A 23,900-nucleotide genomic window follows, 5' to 3' on the forward strand; every position below is an offset into this window, starting at 1 on the left:
AACACAAAACAAATAATCAAGCTTTTATCATTTATTGTGATGTAATTATGCAAATAAGATATTAATCTCCAAAGATCATGCTGCAGATGTACTTATAAGGCACAACAGATGTTTATTTTACACATCTGTGCACGTATGCAGCTGATCATATCTAAATGTTTGATTATTTAATGTTCTGTGCATTGAAGACAGTCAAAGTGATGATTTCAAGATATTTTATTGTAAAACACAGCTGAATTCTAAAATGCACAGTCTCACAACACAGTCTCAGTACTTGTATGTACAATGACAAAGAATCTGAATGTGAACAACACAGTCTGTGCAGTAATGATGTCACTTCTTCTTCTCTCTGATCCACCTGTCCCTCTCAGCCTCATAGAAAGCAGATGCTGTGAAGTCCTTCCAGGTCATCTCCTCCACCATGCCCTGGTCCTGGTACAGGGAGAACACTCTGGAGGGGCAGTAGATGTACTTCCCCTTCTCCCCAGGGAAGCTGCTGTGTATGTGAGGGCTGCTGGGGCCCTGCTTCAGCGGCCGGTGGCAGAACCGGCACAGGCGACCTGTCGGCAGCTCCACCGCTGACGTCCTCTTCTTCCTCTCCTCTGACACCTTCCTCCACTCGGCCCCCCTCTGCTTTGAGGCCTCCAGCTCCCGCTCAAAGAAAGGAGACGCTGCAAAGTTCTCAAAGGACATGCGGGGGTCTTTGAGGCCTTCGCCTGCGTAGGCCTCAAAGACCTTGGTGGAGCAGTAGAAATACTTTACAGTTTTAGATTGATAGAAGAAATGAACAGAGGAACCATCAGCAAGATAACGCGACTTTGGCTGACCGCAGGCTAAACAGTTCCTCGTCATCTTCTTCTTCTTCTTCTTCTGCTGTTGTTGCTGTTGCTGCTGCTGCTTCTCTAGGATCTCCGTCACCAGCTTCTCCACTGCATCCCGGCTCAGTGACTCCTCCTGGGGAGCAGCCACAGGTGGAGGGTTGAGGGTGGCAGCAGGCAGGGTTGTGACCGGCACACTGACCGTCTGGCTGCCGGAGGTCAAACTCTGCCACAGCTGCTGAGTCTCCAGCACCTTCTCTGGGCTGGTGTTGAGAGAGGAGCTGGTGTTTTGTTTTTTTTTGGCCAGATGCTTCACATATCTGGAGATATGTTGGCATGTGGTGGGGTGGATTAAAGTGTTTGGGTCAGTGCACGACCTCTGGACCATGGCAGCGTAGTCATCATCCACCTGCTTCAGCATGCGTGGAGCTCCGTGGTGCTTAATCAGAAGCTCGTTGATGGCAGCTCTCATGGCTCCTGTCCACCGGCTGTGGTCCAGGACTTGGACGATGCCGCCGGTTTTGATGGATCCGGTGCGAGTGGCTCGAGGAGAGGAGGATACGGGCAGCGGTGCTGTAAATAAATACAATGTTTAAAGCACATGTTTATTATAATGTCTATTGTTAGAATACAATTATATGGCGATATGTTTTTTATATGTTCATGATTATTGTTAATAAACAACATATTAAGACGATTGTCTTGATATTATGTCCGCTGCTGGTTCTAACTGTCTATATGAGAGGTCATCTGAAAGCTACCTGTGGCAGACGACGACATCAAGGGCGGCTGGAACTTGGCCTCAGACCCCTGCTGGAAAGACAGGATGCGCACAGCTGCAAGTGGAGGCTCCTTGACAGTGAGACTGGTCTCCTGAAATAAAGCATCACATGGAGATGACAATAGTTATTGACAATCTGATAATAGTTATTGATAATTGACCGGGGGATTCATCTGGATTACCTGACAGCCTGTGGCATCTGCAGCTTGAGGGAAATTATCCGTCTCCATGGCGACAGCAGCTGCCATGTTTGGCTGTGACTTGTGCTTCTCCCAGTCCAGAGGAACAGGACGACAGCCGGGCTCCACATAGTCAAGTCCAAACCTTTCCCCTGTGTCTCTGTCGGTGATCTGCAGAGCTGGATATTTTGCCTTTGCCGTCACCTTCGAAGACAAAATGTTGAGCTCTGCTATCAACGCGGGGTCGAACACACCAGGCAGCTTCAGGTCCACCAGCCTCTGGAAGTTCCAGCGCACCACTCCCGTCATGGCCTGGGCCTGAAATAGTTCGCAGGACACCCGGTTCCCAGTCACCCACTGGGCTTGGTGGGAGTGGAAGCCCTCCTGCTGAGAGGTGCCTCTCACAGGGATCCAGATGGGTACAGCAGCTCCCTCGCCCTTTGTGTGATTTAACTGCAAGGTGCCACCAAACCTATAGAGGGTTCCCTCCCCCACCTCCCCCGGGTCGCTCAGGCAGCCTCTCAGGATGTGCACACGCTGAATCCTCCACATGTTCAGCATGGAGGACTTGAAGAGGAGCAGATCGTTGGCATCTTTTGCGAGGTGGAAGTGATGCAGGACGTCTTCTACCCTCTGCAGCAGCTCTCTGGGCTGTGGCACCTTTGTCCTGCAGTGCTCTCTGGTGTGCTGCTTGGTGGGATTAGCAGGAGAGATACCACAGAAGGTGTACGCCTCCCTGAGCCTCTGGAGATCTCCCTGGTCCACAACAAGGAAGGCTGCAGAGAGGAACTGGCAAAAAGAGCTGTAGAGCGAGTGATGCTCTGAGACACACTCTCTGGTTAAGCGCCGCATGCAGTGAAACAAATCCAACTTGATGGTGATGTCAGTGTTGAATTTGGTCCTTGAGGCGCTGTTGTTAGCCAGGTTTCCAGACGTGGCCTCTGAGGTCCTCCAGCAGTCCCATGAAAGCTGCTCCTGGGTGCAGGACCCTGAAGGCAGCACAGCAGTCCCTAAAACATGGGAAATAAATTCACAGCCTAAGTACAAACTCAGCCTAAATATGTTTTACAGTATAAAATAATCAACCTGAAGTTTTCCATGTTTATATCTTTTCAGTCAGAAAACACTTTAAACTGAATAAAAAAATAAAAAAGACAACAAAACTATATAACGTCCAAGTCAAAAACAAAAAATGAAGTTTTCAATCTAAACTGGTTCTTCATACCTGTCCACCCACTGGTAGCCGGCCTTCTCCACTCCAGCTGCAGTGTAGCGCTGAGACAGACCCTCATACATGGGATGAAGGGACCGGTCGCACTCTGACTGCAGCATCACCCAGCTCAGGATCATCCAGTTCTCGTTCATGATGGCGTATGAAGACACGGTGCCGGACGACAGCACCACCTTCCTCGCCACCTTGCGGGTGTGGTCGGACCTCAGTGTCTGTCCGAAGGTGCCCTGTAGCAGCAGAGTGAGGTGCTGATGCTGCCGCCGGTACTCACGAACCAGACAATGCACCAGGTAGTGTGAAGATATGGACACTCCACACCAGCCGTCAGCGTCAGAGTATCCACCGAATGGCTCTGGAGCGTCGGCCTGTCTGAGGAGCCCGGTGATGGTTCTCTGGCCGTAGACTCCGGCCTCAGCGTCCCTGACGTTCTGCACACTCAGCAGGTAGGCCAGGTGAGCCCTCTCATATTTCAGATGCAGCGTCTCTGTCAGCTGCTCGGACATGTCTTCTGGTGATCTGCCGCTGCGCCTCATCTCGTCCATCACTGACTTGCAGACGGCCTTTTTGTGCGTCAGGAACGCCGGCACCATGTTGCGGAAGCGCTGCGGGAGCTTCTCCAGCCACTGAGGCTTGTCCGCATGCCAGTACTTCTCACACCCCCTGCAGGTGAGCCGGGAGGCTAAAATGTAGTACTGACAGCCGGTGCCAATAATGACCCTCGGCCTTCCAATGCCGGACGATGCTACGTGAGGGTTGGGACAACCGTAAAGACAAGGCAGGTCGTAATTGTTCCTCGCCCTCTCCATGAGCGCGTGCTCCGGCTTCCAGATGAAAAAAGGGTGAAGCTGAAAGTACTTTGGTGACGGCAGCTCGGAGACGGCGTCTATGAGCTCGGGTTGAGGTGGATGACGCCACAGGGACAGCATGTTCATTAGGTGACGTACTGGACGTGAACCCGGCCACAGCCCCAACGCCTCTAGCTCCGCCTTCATCCACAGCCTCTGCTGCTGAGAGCACTTCCACTGAGCAACGTCATGATCATGAGCAGGGACGGAGGATGCAAGCTGGTGTGGAGCATCGACAGAGACGGCAGGAGCTGCACATGGAAGAAATGTAAAACCAAATACAACATTACATGTACAATAAGAGAATATACACTGAAGTGCTGGATGGTCTGGCTTAACACAGAGAACGATATGGCAGTGACTGAAGGGGAAATAGGTGAGTGGGCCGGTGAGAGTGATAGAGCTGACAAGGTAATACAGAAGGGAGTGAGTGCAGCAGGGTGGGCAGGAGAACATGCACGCTGAACTGTGACAAGGACTACATACTTTGCATCAACACATTGGGTTCCTGATCTGCTATCACGAGCTGAGGGCCGATGGCGAGCAGCTGAGGAGGGACCGGCAGCACAGCCTTCACTGTGGATTCAAAGAACAGCAAAGAAACGACACACAGTTAGAACGACTTCCAGGACGGTGGAACGTGAGGAGGAGAGTAAGATGATTACCTTTTACTGGAGCTTTAGCCACAAGGGGCTCATCTGGCTCAGCAGGTCTGGAAACAGTCACGGTAGCCGGCGACTTAGTCCTGTGTGCTGTAAAAACAACTCTGCGTCATTTTCTTCACACAAAGTGTGTGTTCAGTGTGTCTTTACCTGTTGCTTCTGCACACTGAAAATGTCCTTTACTTTAATTGCAAGTAGCTATTTTGTTTATTTAACGAAAACCAATGTATTTGTGTTTGTAAACAGGTAAAGCACAGAAACTATATCAATATATAGTATAAACACAACCTGTCAATAAAAGATGTGGCATGTTAGCCTACATATGTATATGTAGGCTAACATGCCACATCCTGGAATGATAATAAAAAGTATGCAAAAAAAAAAAAAAAGGAAAACACTTACCATCATCGGTGACATGTTAAATCCTTCAGTTAGTAGGAGAGTAAGAGAACACAGGCATGAGAACAGGCCTGAACACGGCCAAAACAACAAACTATTTGAGAGAGAACAGTAATGGGAGGGGAATTCTGGTGAACACAGAATCCTCCTCCACACTGATTGATTGAAACCTGTTGGTGAAGATACAGCCGGGGTCCTGGAGACGGCTGCTGGTGGCCCTGAAAGCACAGGCGATGACATTAGATTGTTACATGTACAGTACCATGTGTATGAAAGCTCTGTTTGTTAAAGTAGATCCACTTACTTAGTTCAGTGTGGAATTTGGACGGAGACAGATTCAGCATCTCTCTCTCCAGCTGCTCGTCCTCCTCAATTACTACGAGATGAAACATTAACATGAGGTGTGTTTGGACACTGAATGTTCACAACAAACTGTGTTTGCATGCTTTTGTGAGCTGACCTAGCGTTGTAGGCGCTGAAGTAGCTGCAGGTGGTGGACAGGACTCAGCCCTCTGCTGCTTGAGGATGTACTGCTGCAGGTTGTACATCCTGCTGTTTCTGATGCACTTCACTCTTGAAACGAAGGCCGCATAGCCATCAGCCCTGCTCTCCCAGATCTGCCCCCAGGTGTTCTTGGCCCTGGCTCCAAAGCCGACAGTAGTGTCACCCTCTGTTGCCGCTGGTGAAGCAGGCTTCCTGGAGACGAGGTACTCCCTCAGGTCCTCCACCTCCTGGAAGCTCCTGGCATAATCCAGAAAGGACAGCAGGCTGTCCTTACTGTGTCCTTGAGGGTTGAATGTACCGTCTCTCTCCTCCTCTTCTACCTTCTTCATTAGGTAAATGGTGTAGCCAATGTCGTTTTCAAGGAGCCACCTGAATAACTTCCCCTTGTACTTTCCAAATTGCAGCACATACTCCCCCATCACCTCCTGTCTGTCTGACACATCCCCTCCACGCTGGAGGACCAGAGAGAGAGCATTGGTCCTCACAAGGTCCGGTCTCTGAGCACAAGACTTGTCCTGGAGCGATGGGTCTGTTTTAATCTTCATGGCCTCATCAGAAGGGTCCTGTCGCAGATGGCCCGATGGACCCGTTCTGAACAACACCGCCTTCCTTCCTGGGAAGAAGTTGATGGTCTTCTTCATCATCTCCTGCACAGCAAAACACAATGCACTTCATAGACAGAGTCCCTCACGGTAACGGTGATCAGCATGTGTAATAACTAGGTAACAGCATGTGTTATGACAGACAGGCAGGCAGACAGGCAGATAGACATGCAGGCAGACAGGCAGATAGACAGGCAGGCACACAGTCAGATAGACATGCAGGCACACAGTCAGATAGACATGCAGGCAGACAGGCAGCATCATTATTCTGTTGGTCACAGTTGTATTTACCTATTCAAAAGAATATGATTCATGAAGATTCAAATTACTACTGTTAATGCTGACAACGTTACACACACAACAATATACATGCATACATCACCACACACACACACACACACACACACACACACACACACACACACACACACACACACACACACACACACAATAACGTTACATGCATACGTCCCGTTACACGTCACCTTAATGTACTGACGTGACGTTGCTAGCATCAAACGGAGCTATAACCAATGCTAAACAACAACACTAAGTAAACTACAGAAACAGTTGACCCACAAATACAACTCAGAACCGTTCATGAAGACCTTGGAAGAAGAGCCGTACTTATGTTTGACTGTTTGTCCGGAGAACAAGCCGTGAAAAGACGCCGTGAGGTACAGGTTGTTTATCTACTGTAGTCTGCTCGCTGCTGCTGGACGTCTGTCTCAGGGGGAAACGGAGTTTCTTTCCCTCTAATCCAAGGGAGGAAACAGCGCCCCCAAAATCTCACTTGTGGCCAAAAATATATGACACTTGTAGTGATAAGGACTACCATAGAGAATGAATGGTAAAAGTTAAGGAAGTTAAGTCTTACTATATTCGGCTCCCGAAAATAAGGGTTGGAGGTTCGATACCAGGCCTGGAGCCTGTCGTTTTGCATGCATGTTTTTTTTTTGCACAATTTTTAGAGAGAATTTTAACATACCTGGGGTACTCTCACGAGTATCTGCCAATTCTTCATTGCCATGCCGAGCTCTATAATGCCTCAGCATTGATGAAGTGCTCTTATTGATATAAGATAGCTCTGTGGAGCAGAGCCGACACTTCACCTACAATAACATAAAAAGTTAATTTATCTGAAAACAATTCAAACCTCTTACCAGAACATTGCATTCACTTGTTAAACAAAATAGACACCCTATCTCATGATTACGAGATCAGGATCTCAAAATTACATGATGACATGAATAAAGCAACTGTAAGGCTCTTTAACTGACTATCATATGAATCACAGGTCATTCACTTGATAAACTGATAAAGTGATTGCAATGCGCCACCGTAAAAAATAGTATATAAAGGAGAAAAAGATTTACCTTGTTTGGCGTCACGACGCAGCAGTCCAGGAGCAGGCTATGACGGCGATGACCGCCCAGATGCTACAACTGACGACGGCCCTGACCCAGCTGGTAGCCGCTGCGCCGTCTCCTGCCTCTCCACGTCCGGCCTCTCCACCTCCGGTCTCACCAGCGCCTGTGCCAACACACGAGCCTCGTGTGGGTACCCCGGAGCGCTACGCTGGAGAACCTGAGGGCTGCAACCCATACATCACAAACTGCTCCATCCTGTTCTCTCTGCAGCCCCACACCTTCGCCTCGGAGGAGGCTAAGGTAGCCTTCACCATCAACCACCTGACTGACAGAGCGCGACTGTGGGGTACCGCTGAATGGGAGAGACGCACGCCGGCCTGCTCTTCGTTCCTGTTTTCGGCAGAGCTTCGCAAGGTTTTCGGGGCAGTTTCCAAGGGCCCAGATCCAAGCGGGGGACTAGCGGAGCTGCGTCAGGGAGACCGGACTGTGGTAGATTATGCCTTGGAGTTTCGAACAAGAGCACGCCTTAGCGACTGGAACGAGGCAGCACAGTGCGAGGTGTTCTTGACTGGGCTAGCGGAGTATGTTAAAGATGAACTGATCTCTTTTGATTTGCCTGCCAGTTTAAATGGCTTAATAGAATTGACTTCCCGAGTGGACAGACGCATCCAGGCAAGGCGACAGGAGCGACGCAAGGGGGAGACAGATCGCCGCGCTTTCAACCAGCGTCGAGCTCCACCAGCTTCACCTCGGCCTCTCAACCAGTGGAGGTTGAGCCCATGGAGGTAGGGCGCACCAGTCTCACCCGCGAGGAGCGGGAGCGCCGTCGCCGGGGAGGTCTTTGCCTCTACTGTGGCCAGGCTGGTCACTTTGTATCCCGGTGCCCAGTAAAAGACATGGCTCGCCCGTAACAGGGGAGGTACTGGTGAGCCGAACCACAAGACTCTCTCCCAACCAAAGACCCCTTTTCCACGCTCAGCTGCTACTCGTGAATGGATCACAGACCCTAGCTACGTTCATTGACTCTGGTGCTGATGACAGCTTCATTGACGAGGACCTAGTCCGTCAGCTGGGTATCGAGCGGGCACCGCTGCCATGCCCTGTTCCTGCTAACGCTCTGGACGGCCACCTACTGGGGACAGTGACTCACCAGATCGAACCAGTTCGTATGCTCCTGTCGGGTAACCACCTGGAGACCATTCGGTTTCTTATCCTGCGGTCACCCCAGCATCCACTAATCCTGGGACACCCCTGGCTCCGTCGCCATAACCCCCACATCGACTGGGCCACAGGGGCCATCAGGGAGTGGAGTGCATCATGCCATCTGATCTGCCTGAAACAAGCTGCTGCAGTTCCGCAGTCAGCTTGCCCCAGCTCTGCGTCGGATCTGTCAGGAGTGCCTACGGAGTACCATGACTTTCGGGAGGTATTCAGTAAGGTCAAGGCCACATCCCTGCCCCCACATCGTCCCTACGACTGCTGCATTAACCTGCAACCAGGCACCACCCCCCCCCAGGGGCCGTCTCTACTCCTTATCGGCACCTGAGAGAGAGGCCATGGAGGCGTACATCAGTTCCTCCCTAGCTGCTGGGATCATCCGTCCCTCTTCTTCACCTGCAGGTGCGGGGTTCTTCTTCGTAGGGAAGAAGGACAAGTCACTTAGGCTATGCATTGACTACAGGGGCCTCAATGACATTACCATCAAGAACCGCTACCCACTCCCACTCATCTCTTCTGCCTTTGAGTTGCTGCGAGGGGCTACCATCTTCACCAAGTTAGACCTACGTAACGCCTATCATTTGGTCCGGATCCGAGAGGGGGACGAGTGGAAGACAGCTTTCAACACCCCCACTGGACATTATGAGTACCTGGTGATGCCCTTCGGTCTGACTAATGCCCCAGCCGTCTTCCAGGCACTGGTGAACGATGTGCTGAGAGACATGCTGAACAAGCAGGTATTTGTCTACCTTGATGACATTCTCATTTTCTCGAGGTCCCGAGAGGAGCACATCCACCATGTTCAATCGGTCCTCCAACGCCTCCTGAGGAATTCCCTGTTTGTGAAGGCAGAGAAGTGCGAGTTTCACGCCTCTTCTGTCTCCTTTCTGGGCTACATCGTGGGACAGGGGATCGTGCAGATGGACCCTGCCAAGGTGTCAGCGGTGACGTCCTGGCCCATCCCTGACTCGCGTAAGCAGCTGCAACGATTCCTGGGATTCGCCAATTTCTATCGGCGGTTTATCCGCAGCTATAGCACCGTGGCTGCCCCACTCACGGCACTTACCTCATCTAGAGTGCAGTTTCGGTGGTCACCTTCGGCTGAGGAGGCCTTCCAGAACCTGAAGGCCCGGTTTACGTCGGCTCCCATCCTGCAAGTCCCCGACCCAGAGAGACAGTTTGTGGTGGAGGTGGACGCCTCCGATGTAGGGGTGGGGGCCATCCTGTCCCAGCGGTCTGCCAGCGACCAGAAGCTCCACCCGTGCGCCTTCTTTTCCAGGCGGCTCTCACCGGCAGAGAGCAACTATGACGTGGGGAACCGAGAGCTGCTTACCGTTAAGCTGGCCCTTGAGGAGTGGCGTCACTGGCTTGAGGGGACCAGTCTGCCATTTCTGTGTTGGACTGATCACAAGAACCTTGAGTACATTCAGTCCGCTAGGAGACTGAACTCTCGGCAAGCCAGATGGTTGTGGTACTGTTCAATGTTACTCATGACAGCTCTAGGTTGGGAGGCCAGAGACCAATAAGAGGAGGGAGTCAATGTGTGGGGCGGGGTTGAGACACGGGGTGAGCTCGGAATAAACATGTTGGCTTTACTACACAGTCTGTCTCACGCACGTTATTAAGAGAACCCGACATGGTGTCAGAAGTGCTGTGTAGCTAAAGCAGGATATGTACAAGTTGTACTACTGTAGGGACGTAGGCAAAAGTTCGGAAGAAGTGTTCGGTGAAGTTAGATGAGTAATAACGAGCAGGACGGGGAAGTAGCTACCGTTAGCATGGCGGCTAACGTTCCCGGCGCTACGTTTAACATCCAGCCGCCGGAGCCCTTCGATTTTTCCAAACCGAACGACTGGACGAAATGGATTCGGAGATTTGAGAGATTCCGTCAGGCAAGCAACCTGTTTGCAAGCTCCGAAGACAACCAGGTGAATACCTTGATATACTGCATGGGAGACGACGCAGATGACGTCTTGAGAGGCTTAAAACTAAGCGCTACAGACCAGCATGTATACACAAAAGTGAGAGACGGATTGGAGTCGTTCTTCATTGTTAGAAAGAACATTGTGTATGAGCGTGCGCGCTTTAACATGCGCAAACAGGAGGCAAATGAAACAGTTGACGGTTTTGTAACTGCCTTACATGCATTAGCAGAGCACTGCAATTATGGGACATTGCATGACGAACTAATCAGAGATAGGATTGTAGTGGGACTGGCTGATGCAAGGCTCTCCGAACGCATGCAGATGGAGAAGGATTTAAACCTGGAAAAAGCCATTAATATGGCAAGACAATCAGAGGAGATAAAAAAACAACAAAACACATTGAGGAGTGATGCCAGTAGTGTAGGGCAGATGGATGCAGCCACTGTGGACAGAGTGTTCGAAGGCAGGAAGCTAAAAGAGAAGCCCAGGTTTAACAGATACAAAAGTGATGGAGCAAAGCCACACTTCGGCAGCCAGAGTAAACAGCCACATAGTTCCCAGTGCTACAAATGTGGTGGCTCACCTCACCCTAGACATGAGTGCCCTGCCAACGATGCAAAATGTTATTCATGTGGGAAAAAAGGTCACTTTCAGCGTGTCTGTCGTGCAGGCGGAAATGTGGACGGTATTGAGACGGAAGAGGAGGATGAAAGTTTCTTCCTGGGTTCTGTGACGTCCGACAAAGCTGCATGGACCGTTAACATAGGAATAATGAACACCACAATCAGGTTCAAACTCGACACCGGAGCGGATGTCACTGCTGTCGCACAGACTGATATGAACCGCATATTTTCCGGTACGCAGCAGCCTGTTCTCCAGAAAGCAGAGAGACCTTTGCTTGGTCCGGGACGGATGCCGCTGGATGTGTCAGGGTTCGCCAGTATGCAGCTGAGAAGTGGAGTCAAACAGTCCATGCAGAAGGTTTATGTGGTTAAAAATCTGAGTACGCCTTTGCTTGGATTTCCAGCCATTACAGCCCTTGGCCTGCTCAAACGTGTTGACGGCATAGATGTGGACACTCTCAAGTCGACGTACCCTAGACTGTGCAGTGGGCTAGGTGAGGTGAAACGGGCATATCACATAAAACTTAAACCAAATGCTGTGCCTTTCTCTCTGAAAACCCCTAGGAGAATTCCCCTGCCGCTGGTGGGGAAAGTCAAGGAAGAGCTCCAGCGAATGGAGAAGCTGGGCGTCATCAGCCGTGTGGAGGAGCCAACAGACTGGTGTGCCGGAATCGTGGTCGTACCAAAGAAAAACAGTACACGACTGAGACTGTGTGTGGATTATACTGGCTTGAATGGGTATGTGTGCCGTGAAAAGTACATTCTGCCGTCTGTGGATCAGTCCCTTGGAATGCTAGCCGGAGCAAAGGTGTTCAGTAAATTGGATGCTAACATGGGGTTCTGGCAGATCCCCTTAGCAGAAGAGTCAGTCATGTACACCACATTCATAACACCCTTCGGGCGGTTCCATTTTAACCGCCTTCCCTTCGGCATCAACTCGGCACCTGAACACTTTCAGTGCATGATGGCGGAAGTCATAGAGGGGTTGGAGGGTGTGGTCTGCCACATTGATGACTTACTGGTGTGGGGGCGGGACCAAGACGAGCATGACACTCGACTCCATGCTGTGCTACAAAGAGTAGAGAAAGCAGGCATCACCCTGAATGTGGAAAAGTGTGACCTCTCCAAGAGCGAGATGGCCTTTTTGGGCCACATCATCTCAGCCACGGGCATCCGGCCCGATCCGAAGAAGACGGAGGCTATCACGGAGATGAAGGAGCCCACAAATGTGAGTGAGATGAGGAGTTTTCTTGGCATGGTCAACCAGCTGGGGAAATTCATTCCTCAGCTGGCGGAAAAAGACAAAGCACTCCGCGACCTCCTCTCGAAAAAGAACTGCTGGGTGTGGGACACGGACCAGGTAATGGCGTTTAAGGAGCTGAAGGAGGCACTTACTTCTCCTCCAGTGCTGGCCATGTATGACCCAAACAGGGACACTAAAGTATCAGCCGATGCATCTTCGTATGGCTTGGGAGGCGCTATTCTCCAGAAGGTGAACGGTGAATGGAGTCCTGTGGCTTATGCATCGCGGTCACTTTCTCCAACGGAGCAACGCTATGCACAAGTGGAAAAGGAGGCTCTGGGCCTCATATGGGCCTGTGAACGGTTCCGGGATTACCTCCTGGGAAAGCATTTCGTCCTGGAGACCGACCATAAGCCTCTTCTCAGTCTTCTTGGAGCCCAAGCACTCGATCTTCTGCCGCCAAGAATCCAGCGCTTCAGAATGAGGCTCATGCGCTACTCATACACAATCATACATGTGCCAGGGAAGTCACTCTGGACAGCAGACACACTGTCACGCTCGCCTGTGAAAGCAAGCATGTCCCCAGATGAAAACGAACTGATGGAGAGCACAAACATATATGTGGACTGTATCATTGAAAATCTGCCTGCCAGCCCCTCATACATAGAAAATCTGAAAGAGCAGCTCAATGCTGACAATGTCTGCTCACGGGTCATGATGCTGTGCAGAGAAGGATGGCCAGCGCATGATAAACAGGAATCAGTGCTGAAAAACTACTGGCTAGAGCGAGCCACACTCACAGTGGAAGACGGGTTGCTCCTAAAAGACTCACGGCTGGTCATACCTGCAACGCTGCGGAACGATGTGCTGGCCAAGCTGCATGAAGGACACCAAGGTGTCGTGAAATGTAAAGCGCGCGCACGCCAGTCTGTATGGTGGCCGGGACTTGGTCAGCAGATAAATGACATGGTACTCAAATGCAGAACATGCATACAAGAGAGACACAATCACAATGAGCCGCTCATGCCCTCAGAGCACCCTGACCGACCATGGCAGAGGTTGGGGGCGGACCTCTTTGAACTGCTTGGTAAGACGTACTTACTTGTCGTCGACTACTTCTCGAGATATATTGAGATTGCTCTCTTATCCCACACCAGGTCCACCGACATCGTCACGCATCTAAAGGCAATCTTCGCTCGCCATGGCATCCCGGAGGTAATGATGTCAGATAACGGACCTCAGTTTTCTGGACAGGCCTTCGCCTTGTTTGCAGCTGCATACGGATTCAAACATGTCACCAGCAGCCCAAGGTTCCCGCAAAGCAACGGAGAAGCAGAACGGGCAGTCAAGACGGTGAAAAACCTTCTAAAGAAGGCAGATGATCCCTACCTGGCTCTACTCTCTTATAGAGCCACTCCTCTTCAGAATGGATACAGCCCGGCTCAGCTTCTCATGGGCCGACGTTTACGCACCACGGTGCCAGCTGTTCCCTCTCATCTGGACCCTGCACTGCCTGACAGCTGCGCACTGGCTCGGAAGGAAAAGGAGAAGAGGATGTCAGATGCTGCACATTACAACAGGCGCCACCGTGCAAAAATGCACAGTGTCTTGTCACCAGGAGAACATGTATGGGTCACCAACGCTAAGACGTCGGGAACTGTGATCCAGAAACACTCTACTCCTAGATCTTATTTGGTGGATGTACCTCAGGGGGTGGTGAGACGTAGCCGTCTGCATCTGATACCTCTACAGGAGCCTACACAAGAGAGGACATCACCACAGCAGCACACGTCAGAGCAGGCTTCCATGTCACCTGCTGCGACACCTCCAGTGTTACCTGCACAGTCTCCCACTCTCAGAACTAGGTCTGGGAGAGCCATCATTAAGCCCGATAGGCTTAACTTGTGAACAGATATGAAATGAAAGAAATCTTTGAAATGTATGTTGAGTTATTGTTGTGTTATGGTGTCATGGTCATGGGAAGGCTTAGTTGAAGTTAATAAGGTTAGTTAAAACACGTGATGTTACGATGTGAGAATTCAGGGAACTGCAGTTGTTTAATTAATACACTTGTTTCATACTAGTTCCAATGCTCACCAAAATGCCTAACATTGTTTTCCTTACAGGGTTCGAATGGTCTGATGGGAACAACAGTTTATTCTTTGTTATCTTGAAAGGGAAGATGTGGTACTGTTCAATGTTACTCATGACAGCTCTAGGTTGGGAGGCCAGAGACCAATAAGAGGAGGGAGTCAATGTGTGGGGCGGGGTTGAGACACGGGGTGAGCTCGGAATAAACATGTTGGCTTTACTACACAGTCTGTCTCACGCACGTTATTAAGAGAACCCGACAATGGTCTCTGTTTTTTACCCGGTTTAACTTTTCCCTCTGTTACCGGCCCGGAACCCGTAACGTCAAGCCGGACGCCCTGTCACGTCAGTTTGTGGACAAGGGGGATTCCACCCCTTGCACTGACAAGATCCTGTCTGCCCCTGTTCTGGTTGCCTCTATCACCTGGGAGGTAGAGGAGCGAGTCAAGGCTGCCCTGGAGGCCCAGCCCGGGCCGAGCTCCTGTCCCCCTGACCGCCTGTTCGTTCCCTAGACCCTGAGGTCCGAGGTCCTCCAGTGGGCCCATAGCTCCAAGCTCACGTGCCATCCTGGGAGCCAGCGTACTAAGGATGCCTTGCAGCAGAGGTTCTGGTGGGCTACTCTGGAGAAGGATACCCGGGAATTTGTCAACGCCTGCCCTGTCTGCAACCGGCACAAACCTTCCCACCAGGCTCCCGCTGGTTTCCTGCAACCTCTGTCGGTGCCGCATCGGCCCTGGTCTCACATCTCCCTGGACTTTGTGACCGGTCTCCCGCTGTCCAACAAGCATACCACCATCCTAACGGTGGTAGATCGGTTCAGCAAGATGGCCCACTTTGTCTCCCTGCCCAAGCTCCCCTCGGCCAAGGAGACTGCTGAGCTGGTTCTGCTGCATGTCTTCCGGCTTCACGGGCTTCCCACAAATGTAGTCTCCGACCGGTGTCCTCAGTTCACGTCAGTCTTCTGGAGGGAGTTCTGCACGCTAATCGGGGCCACAGCCAGCCTGTCATTGGGATTCCACCCACAGTCTAATGGCCAGACGGAGCGCAAGAACCAGGAGATGGAGACAGCTCTACGGTGCTTGGTCTCCGAAACTCCAGCATCCTGGTCCCAGCAGCTCCTGTGGGTGGAGTATGCTCACAACACCTTGACCAGCTCTGCCACTGGAATGTCCCCGTTCCAGTGTGCCTACGGGTTTCAACCTCCATTGTTCTCGGCCTTGGAGAAGGAGGTTTCCTGCCCCTCGGTCCAGGCTTTCGTCCGCCGCTGCCACCGTACCTGGGCCAAGGCCAGAGTTGCGCTCCTCAGCTCAGCCAACCGGTACTCCGCAGCGGCCAACCGGCGCCGCTCCAAGGCTCCCACCTACCAGGTTGGTCAGAAGGTGTGGCTGTCGACCAGGGACCTACCCTTGCGAGTGGAGGCAAAGAAGTTGGCACCCAGGTTCATCGGACCATTCGAGGTCCTGAAGGTCATCAATCCTGCAGCGGTGAGGCTCAAGCTGCCCCGGGCCATGCGGGTCCATCCGTCATTCCACATCTCCAGAGTCAAGCCGGTTCGGGAGTGTCCACTGGTCCCTGCAGTACAGCCTCCACCGCCACCGCGGTTCATCGATGGAGGTCTTACCTACACGGTTCGTCGCTTACTTTGTTCCCGCCGTCGTGGGAGAGGGTTGCAATACCTGGTAGACTGGGAGGGCTACGGCCCAGAGGAGAGATGCTGGGTCCCGGCCCGACACATTCTGGATGCCCCTCTCATAAGAGAGTTTCACTGCAGCCACCCTGACCAGCCCTCCAAGGGGCCTGTGCCCACGGGGGCTACCCAGCCGAACTCTGCTCCCTCTCTTCCGTCGGCAGAGTCAGACATCGAGGAGGAGCCGTCCTCCGACCAGGGCAATTCACCCGCCGATGAGGAGAGGGCGGAGATGTCGGAGGAGTATTAGGCCTCCCTCAGATCCTCTTCGCCAGCGTGGCGGTGGCTTTGGGACGTCAGGAGCCGTCCCTTAGAGGGGGGATTCTGTCACGGTTTAGCGCCACACTTTTCCTTAAGTTATTTTCATCCTGTCTGCCTGTCTGTATTCTAACTGTCCTGTCATTTCAGATCCTGCTGCACACCCCCTTCATCAGTCACTCCCTCCTCGTCAGTCCTCATTTCTTGCACCTGGCCCATCCCTGTCTCACCTGTTGCACATCCCCTCATTAGTCTTCACTACTTAGGTCCCCTCACTTGCACTTGTCCCCTGCCAGATTGTTTTGTGTTTTTGAACCTAGCTCTCCAGCATTCCTTGTGTGTAATCTGTAGTGACCTGTTAAGTAAAAGAATCGTATTCCGTACCTCCGCCTTCCTGAGTTGTGCTTTTGGGTCCTTGGGTTATCGGGCCGTTACAAACGGAAACTTTGTATCCGTTATAGAACTTCTCGGCAGATATGACCCTATATAACGAGATAGTGAAAGAGGTCCGCGACGCAGAATTTTATTCGATAATAATGGACACAACTCAAGACATTTCCAAAGTAGATCAACTCAGCCAGGTGCTGCGCTATGTAACAATTTCAAAAGATGAAAATGACACTCCGTTAGAGGTCAAAACACATGAAAGCTTCATGGGTTTCCATGCAGTGCATGATCAAAGCGCATCTGGTTTGGAGAAAGACATAGTTGGCCTTTTAGAGAAGAAGGGTATTTCTGTCAATAAATGTCGAGGACAGGGATATGATGGTGCAGCCACAATGAGTGGGGCGTACTCCGGGCTACAAAAACGCATCTCAGACAGAGAACGTAGCGCCATCTATATTCACTGCGCTTCTCACAATTTAAACCTCGTCCTGAACGATGCATGCCAAAATGTAACAAAGGTAAAAGATTTCAATGATTCTGTGATTCTTCAAAGCAGGGCCTACACTTAAACGGCTATGCCCGACGCGTTGGGCATCCCGGCATGATGCTGTGCGCTCTCTCCGCTTTCGCTTTAAAGACGTGATGAAAGCACTGACGAAAATATGTCTATTGTCCAACAAAAAGAAAGAGTGTGCCGAGGCCGAGGGACTCAAACACAGCATGGAGAATTTCGAGTTTGTCCTCCAAACAGTTATACAGGGTAAACTTCTCCAAACTGTAAATGTTGTTTCACAGAGCCTCCAGAAACAGAATGTGGATGTTTTGCAGGCAAGCGAATATCTAGCCGGTGTATCGCAGAGCCTTGCTGCACTCAGAGGGGAGTTTCAAAGCCTTAAAGAAAGAGCCCAAGATCTTGCCCAGTCCTGGGGCATTCCTCCCACATTTCTTCAAAAACGCGCCAGGCGCACCAAGAGGCATTTCGATGAGTTATGCGAGGATGAGAGGCTGCTGGATCCCGAGGAACACTTTAAAGGGTCAGTGTTTTACCAGACTGTAGACATAGCCATTACACAGGTCACCCGTAGGTTCAGTGGAATGCAAGAGGTGGCAAGGAGGTTTGGGTTCCTACGCCCACGAGAACTCCTGTCAAAGTCAGACAATGATATGTACCAGTCAGCGAGTGCCCTTGCTGAGCAAGACTCTGACGACTTATCCGCGGACTTCCCAGACCAGGTGCTCGCCTTAAGACAGGCGCTAGAGTTCGCCATCAGGGAAATAAAAAATGGCTCAATTCATGATTTAGCGAACACGCTAATAATAAAACACAACTCCATACTATCAAGTGTGTCTGATGTAGCCACGGCCATCAAATTATTTCTGACAATACCCGTGACTGTCGCAAGCGCTGAAAGGTCGTTTTCCAAGCTAGAACTGATCAAAACATATCTCAGAAGCTCCATGTCACAAGAGAGGCTGTCAGGTCTGGCCATCCTTAGCATAGAGAGTAAACGTGCGCGCAGTTTAGATGTAAAGAGCGTGGTTAAAGCCTTTGCACACAGATTTGCTAAAAGACGCGCACATGTGTATTCAAATGCAAACCTGTAGAAAGTAGCCTACCGGTGTATCGACTATATGTAGGCATATTTGTTATGTTGTTGTAACATATGTTCTGTTTGAGCTGTTCGATAGGCCCTAGCATATGTTTTTCAGTTGGAATACATTTGTTCTCTGTTTGAGCTGTTTTTTCTGATTGAATGCATTTCCCTCAAAAGAAAAGCTTTGGTCCTGTTCGTTTATCTTTGGATAATGACCGCTGGACAATACATTATCCCTTACATATGGAGGGGGGGGGGGGAGGGGCTCTCAGGGTTATTCTGCAGGGGGGCCTCATGTGTTTCCGTTACGGCACTGACTGTATTTACGCTCATCCTCAGCAAGCAGTTAAGGTTTCGCCAACTCCTCGTTTCTCAGAATAGAACCAGAGTTGGTTTGTCGCTAAGTGAGGAGAACCGGTGAGAAACACGAAGAGGTTGGTGGTGAACCGCGTGCTTCTACTCAGACTGAAGCCTCCAGGCTGCTCGGGGTTTGCAGAGGGACGGCTAGCTACAGCGGCTAACGACTGAGCTTCCTTAGTGCAGAGCCGTGCTTCTAACCTCCAACATAGCAAAGAAACTACACTCATTACATGTACCCTTAAGGGAGGCGGAGGAACGGCTAAACATGTGACACACTAAAGCAGAGAGAGCAGGAGAGGTCGAGAGGGAAGCCATCGCTAGCTGCTAAGCTAAAGTACGGGAGCTCAACTACGTGTGAACCAGTGGCGGTGCGTCAATAGAGGGCGCTAGGGCGCCGCCCCTCTTAAAATTTTGCGAAAAAAAAAAAAAAAGAATTATTATATACCAAATAATTGAAATAAGAAATATACCGTGTTGACGCGCTAAATGTGTGTGGGAGAGCGTAAGCCCTTGTCAACAACCAGTTAAATGTGACCAAATATAATATATCGCGTTCATCATCACTGAGGAAAGCCCCTCCCCTCTCGGGCGCCGGCCAAATGTGAGTCTATGGAAGCGAGCAAACATTTCAGGGGCGTTACGGCGAGGACAGCTTCTCATTGGCGGATGAAACAAGAATCTTCGGGCGCATAAAAGTGCGCCCTAGCCAATGACATCGTTTCTTATTTCAATGTGATTGGACTATGCGTCGAATCAGAGACCTTTATCATTCCCTCACAGCCCATACAGCTCCCACGCAGCTATCACGTATCTTTCCCACAGCAGAACACATGTTGGACATTGTCAGATTTGGGTAGATATCACATCAGACTAAAACCTTTTCTAAAATACCAATTCAACCCCCAACGTGTGTGTGTGTGTGTGTGTGTGTGTGTGTGTGTGTGTGTGTGTGTGTGTGTGTGTGTGTGTGTGTGTGTGAGCTCCAGGCTAGAGCATCAAGGTGGCTCTTGGCCTTTTGTCTGTTGATGAGCCATCAAGACCCACAAAACATAGTGTTTTGTCTGTAGTATGAAGCCTGTTTGTAGTCGATATTTCCCCACATCTTATCTGTCTCTCTCTATATATTTATCTGTAGGTTGGTGTCACCATACTTGGACACACCAGGGAACGCGTTGCCTTCAAAGACCACCTCACCAGTGCCTCCTTACTGCAGGGCCCCCAGTTTAAATGTCTTTACAAGCAGTGGGGCCTACTCTGTCAAACACCCAATGTAAAATGTGATGTCTCTCTTTCTGAATCTATTCTGCTCTAAACCTCTTTCATGTGAGGCTGTGGGCACCTCTTTTATTCTGTAAACCTCTGAAACCCAACCCAATGTGTCTTAAACCATTCTGCTCTGAACCTCTCATGCCGAAAGTGACACTTTGTTGATAGTTGTTATTGGACAGTGTTGAGCTCTGTGTTGTCTTGAAATAAAGCTTTGTTTTTTAGAATATTCTACTCAAAGCCTCTTTTCTTCTCATTGTGAGGTGCTATTTAAACCGCGCCGCCCAACTGCGCCCCCCCAAAAAAGAAATTCACCAGCCACCTGTTGTGCAACTCGTTCAGCAGGAAGAACACACACACACACACACACACACACACACACACACACACACACACACACACACACACACACTAGCAATGCTGTGAAAGCTTTAATTCTGCTGGGTTCTTCAAATAGGAATAAAACTGCACACATACAAATTGAAGCTTGAAATACTGGTTTATCACTCGCAGAAGTATTTTTTTTAAAGAGTAAAACAAAGTTCACATTCACAGCGCCGCTCCTCTTCCTGGAATGAACCACAGCTTGATAAGCCCTCCCTCTTCCTCCTGCTCTCTAACACAGCCGCTGGACTCTGTCCTCTTCCCTCCCCTTCAGATCTACAGCTTTACAGATGGGTGTAACCAACATGGTGGTGAAGCAATAGAGCTGACGCGCCCCGTTCACTGAACATCACGTGTTGTTCAGATCAAGTCAAAGCAGAGTCGTTTCTCAGGAAGTGAAACTCAGACAGTCGTTGCTACTGAGAGCTGAAATGGCGCAGCAAGGAGTTCAGCTGGATCGGGAAAGCTTCTCTTGTTCCATCTGTCTGGATCTACTGAAGGATCCGGTGACTACTTCCTGTGGACACAGCTACTGCATGAACTGTATTAAAGCCCACTGGGACGAAGAGGATGGTAAGAAACTCCACAGCTGCCCTCAGTGTAGGCAGAGCTTCACACCGAGGCCTGTCCTGCTGAAAAACACCATGCTGGCAGCTTTAGTGGAGGAGCTGAAGAAGACTGGACTCCAAGCTGCTGCTGCTGATCACTGCTATGCTGGACCTGAAGATGTGGGCTGTGATGTCTGCACTGGGAGGAGACGGAAGGCCTTCAAGTCCTGTCTGGTGTGTCTGGCCTCTTATTGTGAGAAACACCTTCAGCCTCATTATGAAGCGGCTCCATTAAAGAAGCACAAGCTGGTGGAGCCGTCCAAGAAGCTCCAGGAGAACATCTGCTCTCGTCACAATGAGGTGATGAAGATCTTCTGTCGTACTGATCAGCAGTGCATCTGTTATCTCTGCTTAATGGATGACCATAAAGGCCACGACACAGTCTCAGCTGCAGCAGAAAGGACCGAGAGGCAGAGAGAGCTGGAGGGGAGTCGACTAAACATCCAGCAGAGAATCCAGGACAGAGAGAAGGACGTGAAGCTGCTCCATCAGGAGGTGGAGGCCGTCAATCTCTCAGCTGATGAAGCGGTGGAGGACAGCGAGAAGATCTTCACCCAGCTGATCCGTCTCCTGGAGAACAGAAGCTCCGATGTGAAGCAGCAGGTCAGATCCCAGCAGAAAAGGGAAGTGAGTCGAGTCAAAGAGCTTCAGGAGAAGCTGGAGCAGGAGATCGCTGAGCTGAAGAGGAAGGACGCTGAGCTGAAGCTGCTCTCACACACAGAGGATCACAACCAGTTCCTACACAACTACCCCTCACTGGCACCACTCAGTGAGTCTACAGACTCCACCGGCATCGACATCCGTCCTCTGAGATACTTTGAGGACGTGACGGCGGCTGTGTCAGAAGTCAGAGATAAACTACAGGACGTCCTGAGGGACGAGTGGACAAACGTCTCACTGGCAGGGACTGAAGTGGACGTTTTACTGTCACAACCAGAGCCCAAGACCAGAGCTGGATTCTTAAGGTATTCACGTGACATCACTCTGGATCCAAACACAGCACACACACTGCTGTTATTATCTGAGGGGAACAGAAAAGCAACATTAATGAAGGAACATCAGTCTTATTCTAGTCACACAGACAGATTCACTGGTGGTTGGTTTCAGGTCCTGAGTAGAGAGAGTCTGACTGGACGTTGTTACTGGGAGGTGGAGAGGAGAGGAGGAGGAGTTTTTGTATCAGTCTCATACAAGAATATCAGCAGAACAGGGAGCAGTAATGAATGTGGGTTTGGATTGAATGACAAATCTTGGGCGTTACGTTGTGACAACAACAGTTTTGCATTCTGGTACAACAACATCAGAGCTCCCGTCTCTGGTCCTCCGTCCTCCAGAGTAGGAGTGTACCTGGATCACACAGCAGGTGTTCTGTCCTTCTACAGCGTCTCTGAAACCATGACTCTCCTCCACAGAGTCCAGACCTCATTCACTCAGCCTCTCTATGCTGGAGTTGGGTCTTATTATGATGGAGCCACTGCTGAGTTCTGTCAACTCAAACAGACAGAAGTGATTTAAGGGACAGCAGGTTCAATTATGTGTTTTAATTCTTAAACTGATGTTATTGTTCGAGAGCTGATTTCTCTTCACCTGTCAATCAAACATTGTGGGCGGTGCTTTGACGTGTTCTCATTATTGTTGTGTAGATGTTTGAGCTCCTTCCTGTGTCTGTTTAGTCGTGGAGGCTCTCACTGCTCATGGTCATCTTTGTTGACCTGAACTCATATTTCTCTGCAGGAAAATGTAAACTTCTCTGATCTCTAAATGTTTGATGAATATTGTTGTTGATGTATTTGTTGTTGTGTCTCTTCCTCTGCATGGGTCTTAAAGAGAGAAAGCACCAGAGCTTCTTTATCCTAGATATTTTATTCTCACCACTTCCTGTAAAGTATTCTATCTTTATATGTGTGAGACTAAATGTTGTTGTTGTCTGAATCAACATACAAATGATGTACTATGTTGTATTATAAAATAAAGTATCATGATCATAATCAATAAGGAAGTCATTCACTATTATTTTACATAAGTGAGATTCAGGTGAAACTAATTTAACAGACTTTACTGATGGGATGTGAACAAACTGAAGGTTTACATCAGGGGTGTCAAACTCATTTTCACCCCGGGCCTCATCAGCATCATGGTCGTCCTCAAAGGGTTGTAACTGTAACACTGTAGACATTTAACTCCTCCCAGCATCATGTTAACTGTCTTTGTATCAGATTATTGTTTATTCAAGTGTACAAATATTGTACATGCATTTATATGAATGTAAAAATATATGGAAGCAAATTTCTCTGTTACTATGACAGAAGTCCATTTAATTTAGGGTTAAGAAACCCACATTACTAAATTATGATAAATATACAATTATAAAGATCAAACTTAAAACAGAAGAAAATAACAAAGACAAAGATCAAACGCACGTTGTTATTATATTAACTTTCTTTAAAGCTTTTTTGTCACAGTTGAGAAAGACATAACTGGTCCAACAAGTAATTGTGAGCAAATAAAGACATGCATGTGGTCTGGGGCAGTGGTTCTACTGGTCTGGGGCAGTGGTTCTACTGGTCTGGGGCAGTGGTTCTACTGGTCTGGGGCAGTGGTTCAACTGGTCTGGGGCAGTGGTTCTACTGGTCTGGGGCAGTGGTTCAACTGGTCTGGGGCAGTGGTTCTACTGGTCTGGGGCAGTGGTTCAACTGGTCTGGGGCAGTGGTTCAACTGGTCTGGGGCAGTGGTTCTACTGGTCTGGGGCAGTGGTTCAACTGGTCTGGGGCAGTGGTTCTACTGGTCTGGGGCAGTGGTTCAACTGGTCTGGGGCAGTGGTTCTACTGGTCTGGGGCAGTGGTTCTACTGGTCTGGGGCAGTGG

General features: G+C 50.1%; 3 protein-coding genes across 3 annotated transcripts; 1 reads left to right on the forward strand and 2 right to left on the reverse strand.

The window, feature by feature from the left end:
• Nucleotides 1–207: 207 nt before the first annotated feature.
• LOC306734791 (uncharacterized protein) lies at nt 208–3,212 on the reverse strand. The gene is made up of 4 exons (XM_079216181.1): nt 3,004–3,212; nt 1,782–2,788; nt 1,580–1,691; nt 208–1,391 (listed from the first exon to the last, which is right to left on the reverse strand). Exons 1-4 carry the CDS (start codon nt 3,068–3,070, stop codon nt 334–336), a joined length of 2,244 nt encoding a protein of 747 aa, XP_079072307.1. The 5' UTR covers nt 3,071–3,212; the 3' UTR covers nt 208–333.
• Nucleotides 3,213–4,347: 1,135 nt separating this feature from the next.
• On the reverse strand, nt 4,348–6,737 carry LOC306734793 (uncharacterized protein). The gene is made up of 7 exons (XM_079216183.1): nt 6,649–6,737; nt 5,376–6,066; nt 5,220–5,291; nt 5,086–5,133; nt 4,919–4,941; nt 4,520–4,606; nt 4,348–4,430 (listed from the first exon to the last, which is right to left on the reverse strand). The coding sequence occupies exons 2-6, from the start codon at nt 6,061–6,063 to the stop codon at nt 4,577–4,579; spliced, it is 861 nt and encodes a 286-aa protein (XP_079072309.1). The 5' UTR covers nt 6,064–6,066; nt 6,649–6,737; the 3' UTR covers nt 4,348–4,430; nt 4,520–4,576.
• A 14,089-nt stretch (nt 6,738–20,826) lies between these two features.
• Nucleotides 20,827–23,025, forward strand: LOC306734087 (tripartite motif-containing protein 16-like). The gene has a single exon (XM_079215414.1). The coding sequence runs from the start codon at nt 20,860–20,862 to the stop codon at nt 22,549–22,551; it is 1,692 nt and encodes a 563-aa protein (XP_079071540.1). The 5' UTR covers nt 20,827–20,859; the 3' UTR covers nt 22,552–23,025.
• The last annotated feature ends 875 nt before the right edge of the window (nt 23,026–23,900 follow it).

This window comes from Taurulus bubalis (genome assembly GCF_910589615.1).
Source record: "Taurulus bubalis genome assembly, chromosome: 3".
Classification (NCBI taxonomy): Eukaryota; Metazoa; Chordata; class Actinopteri; order Perciformes; family Cottidae; genus Taurulus; species Taurulus bubalis.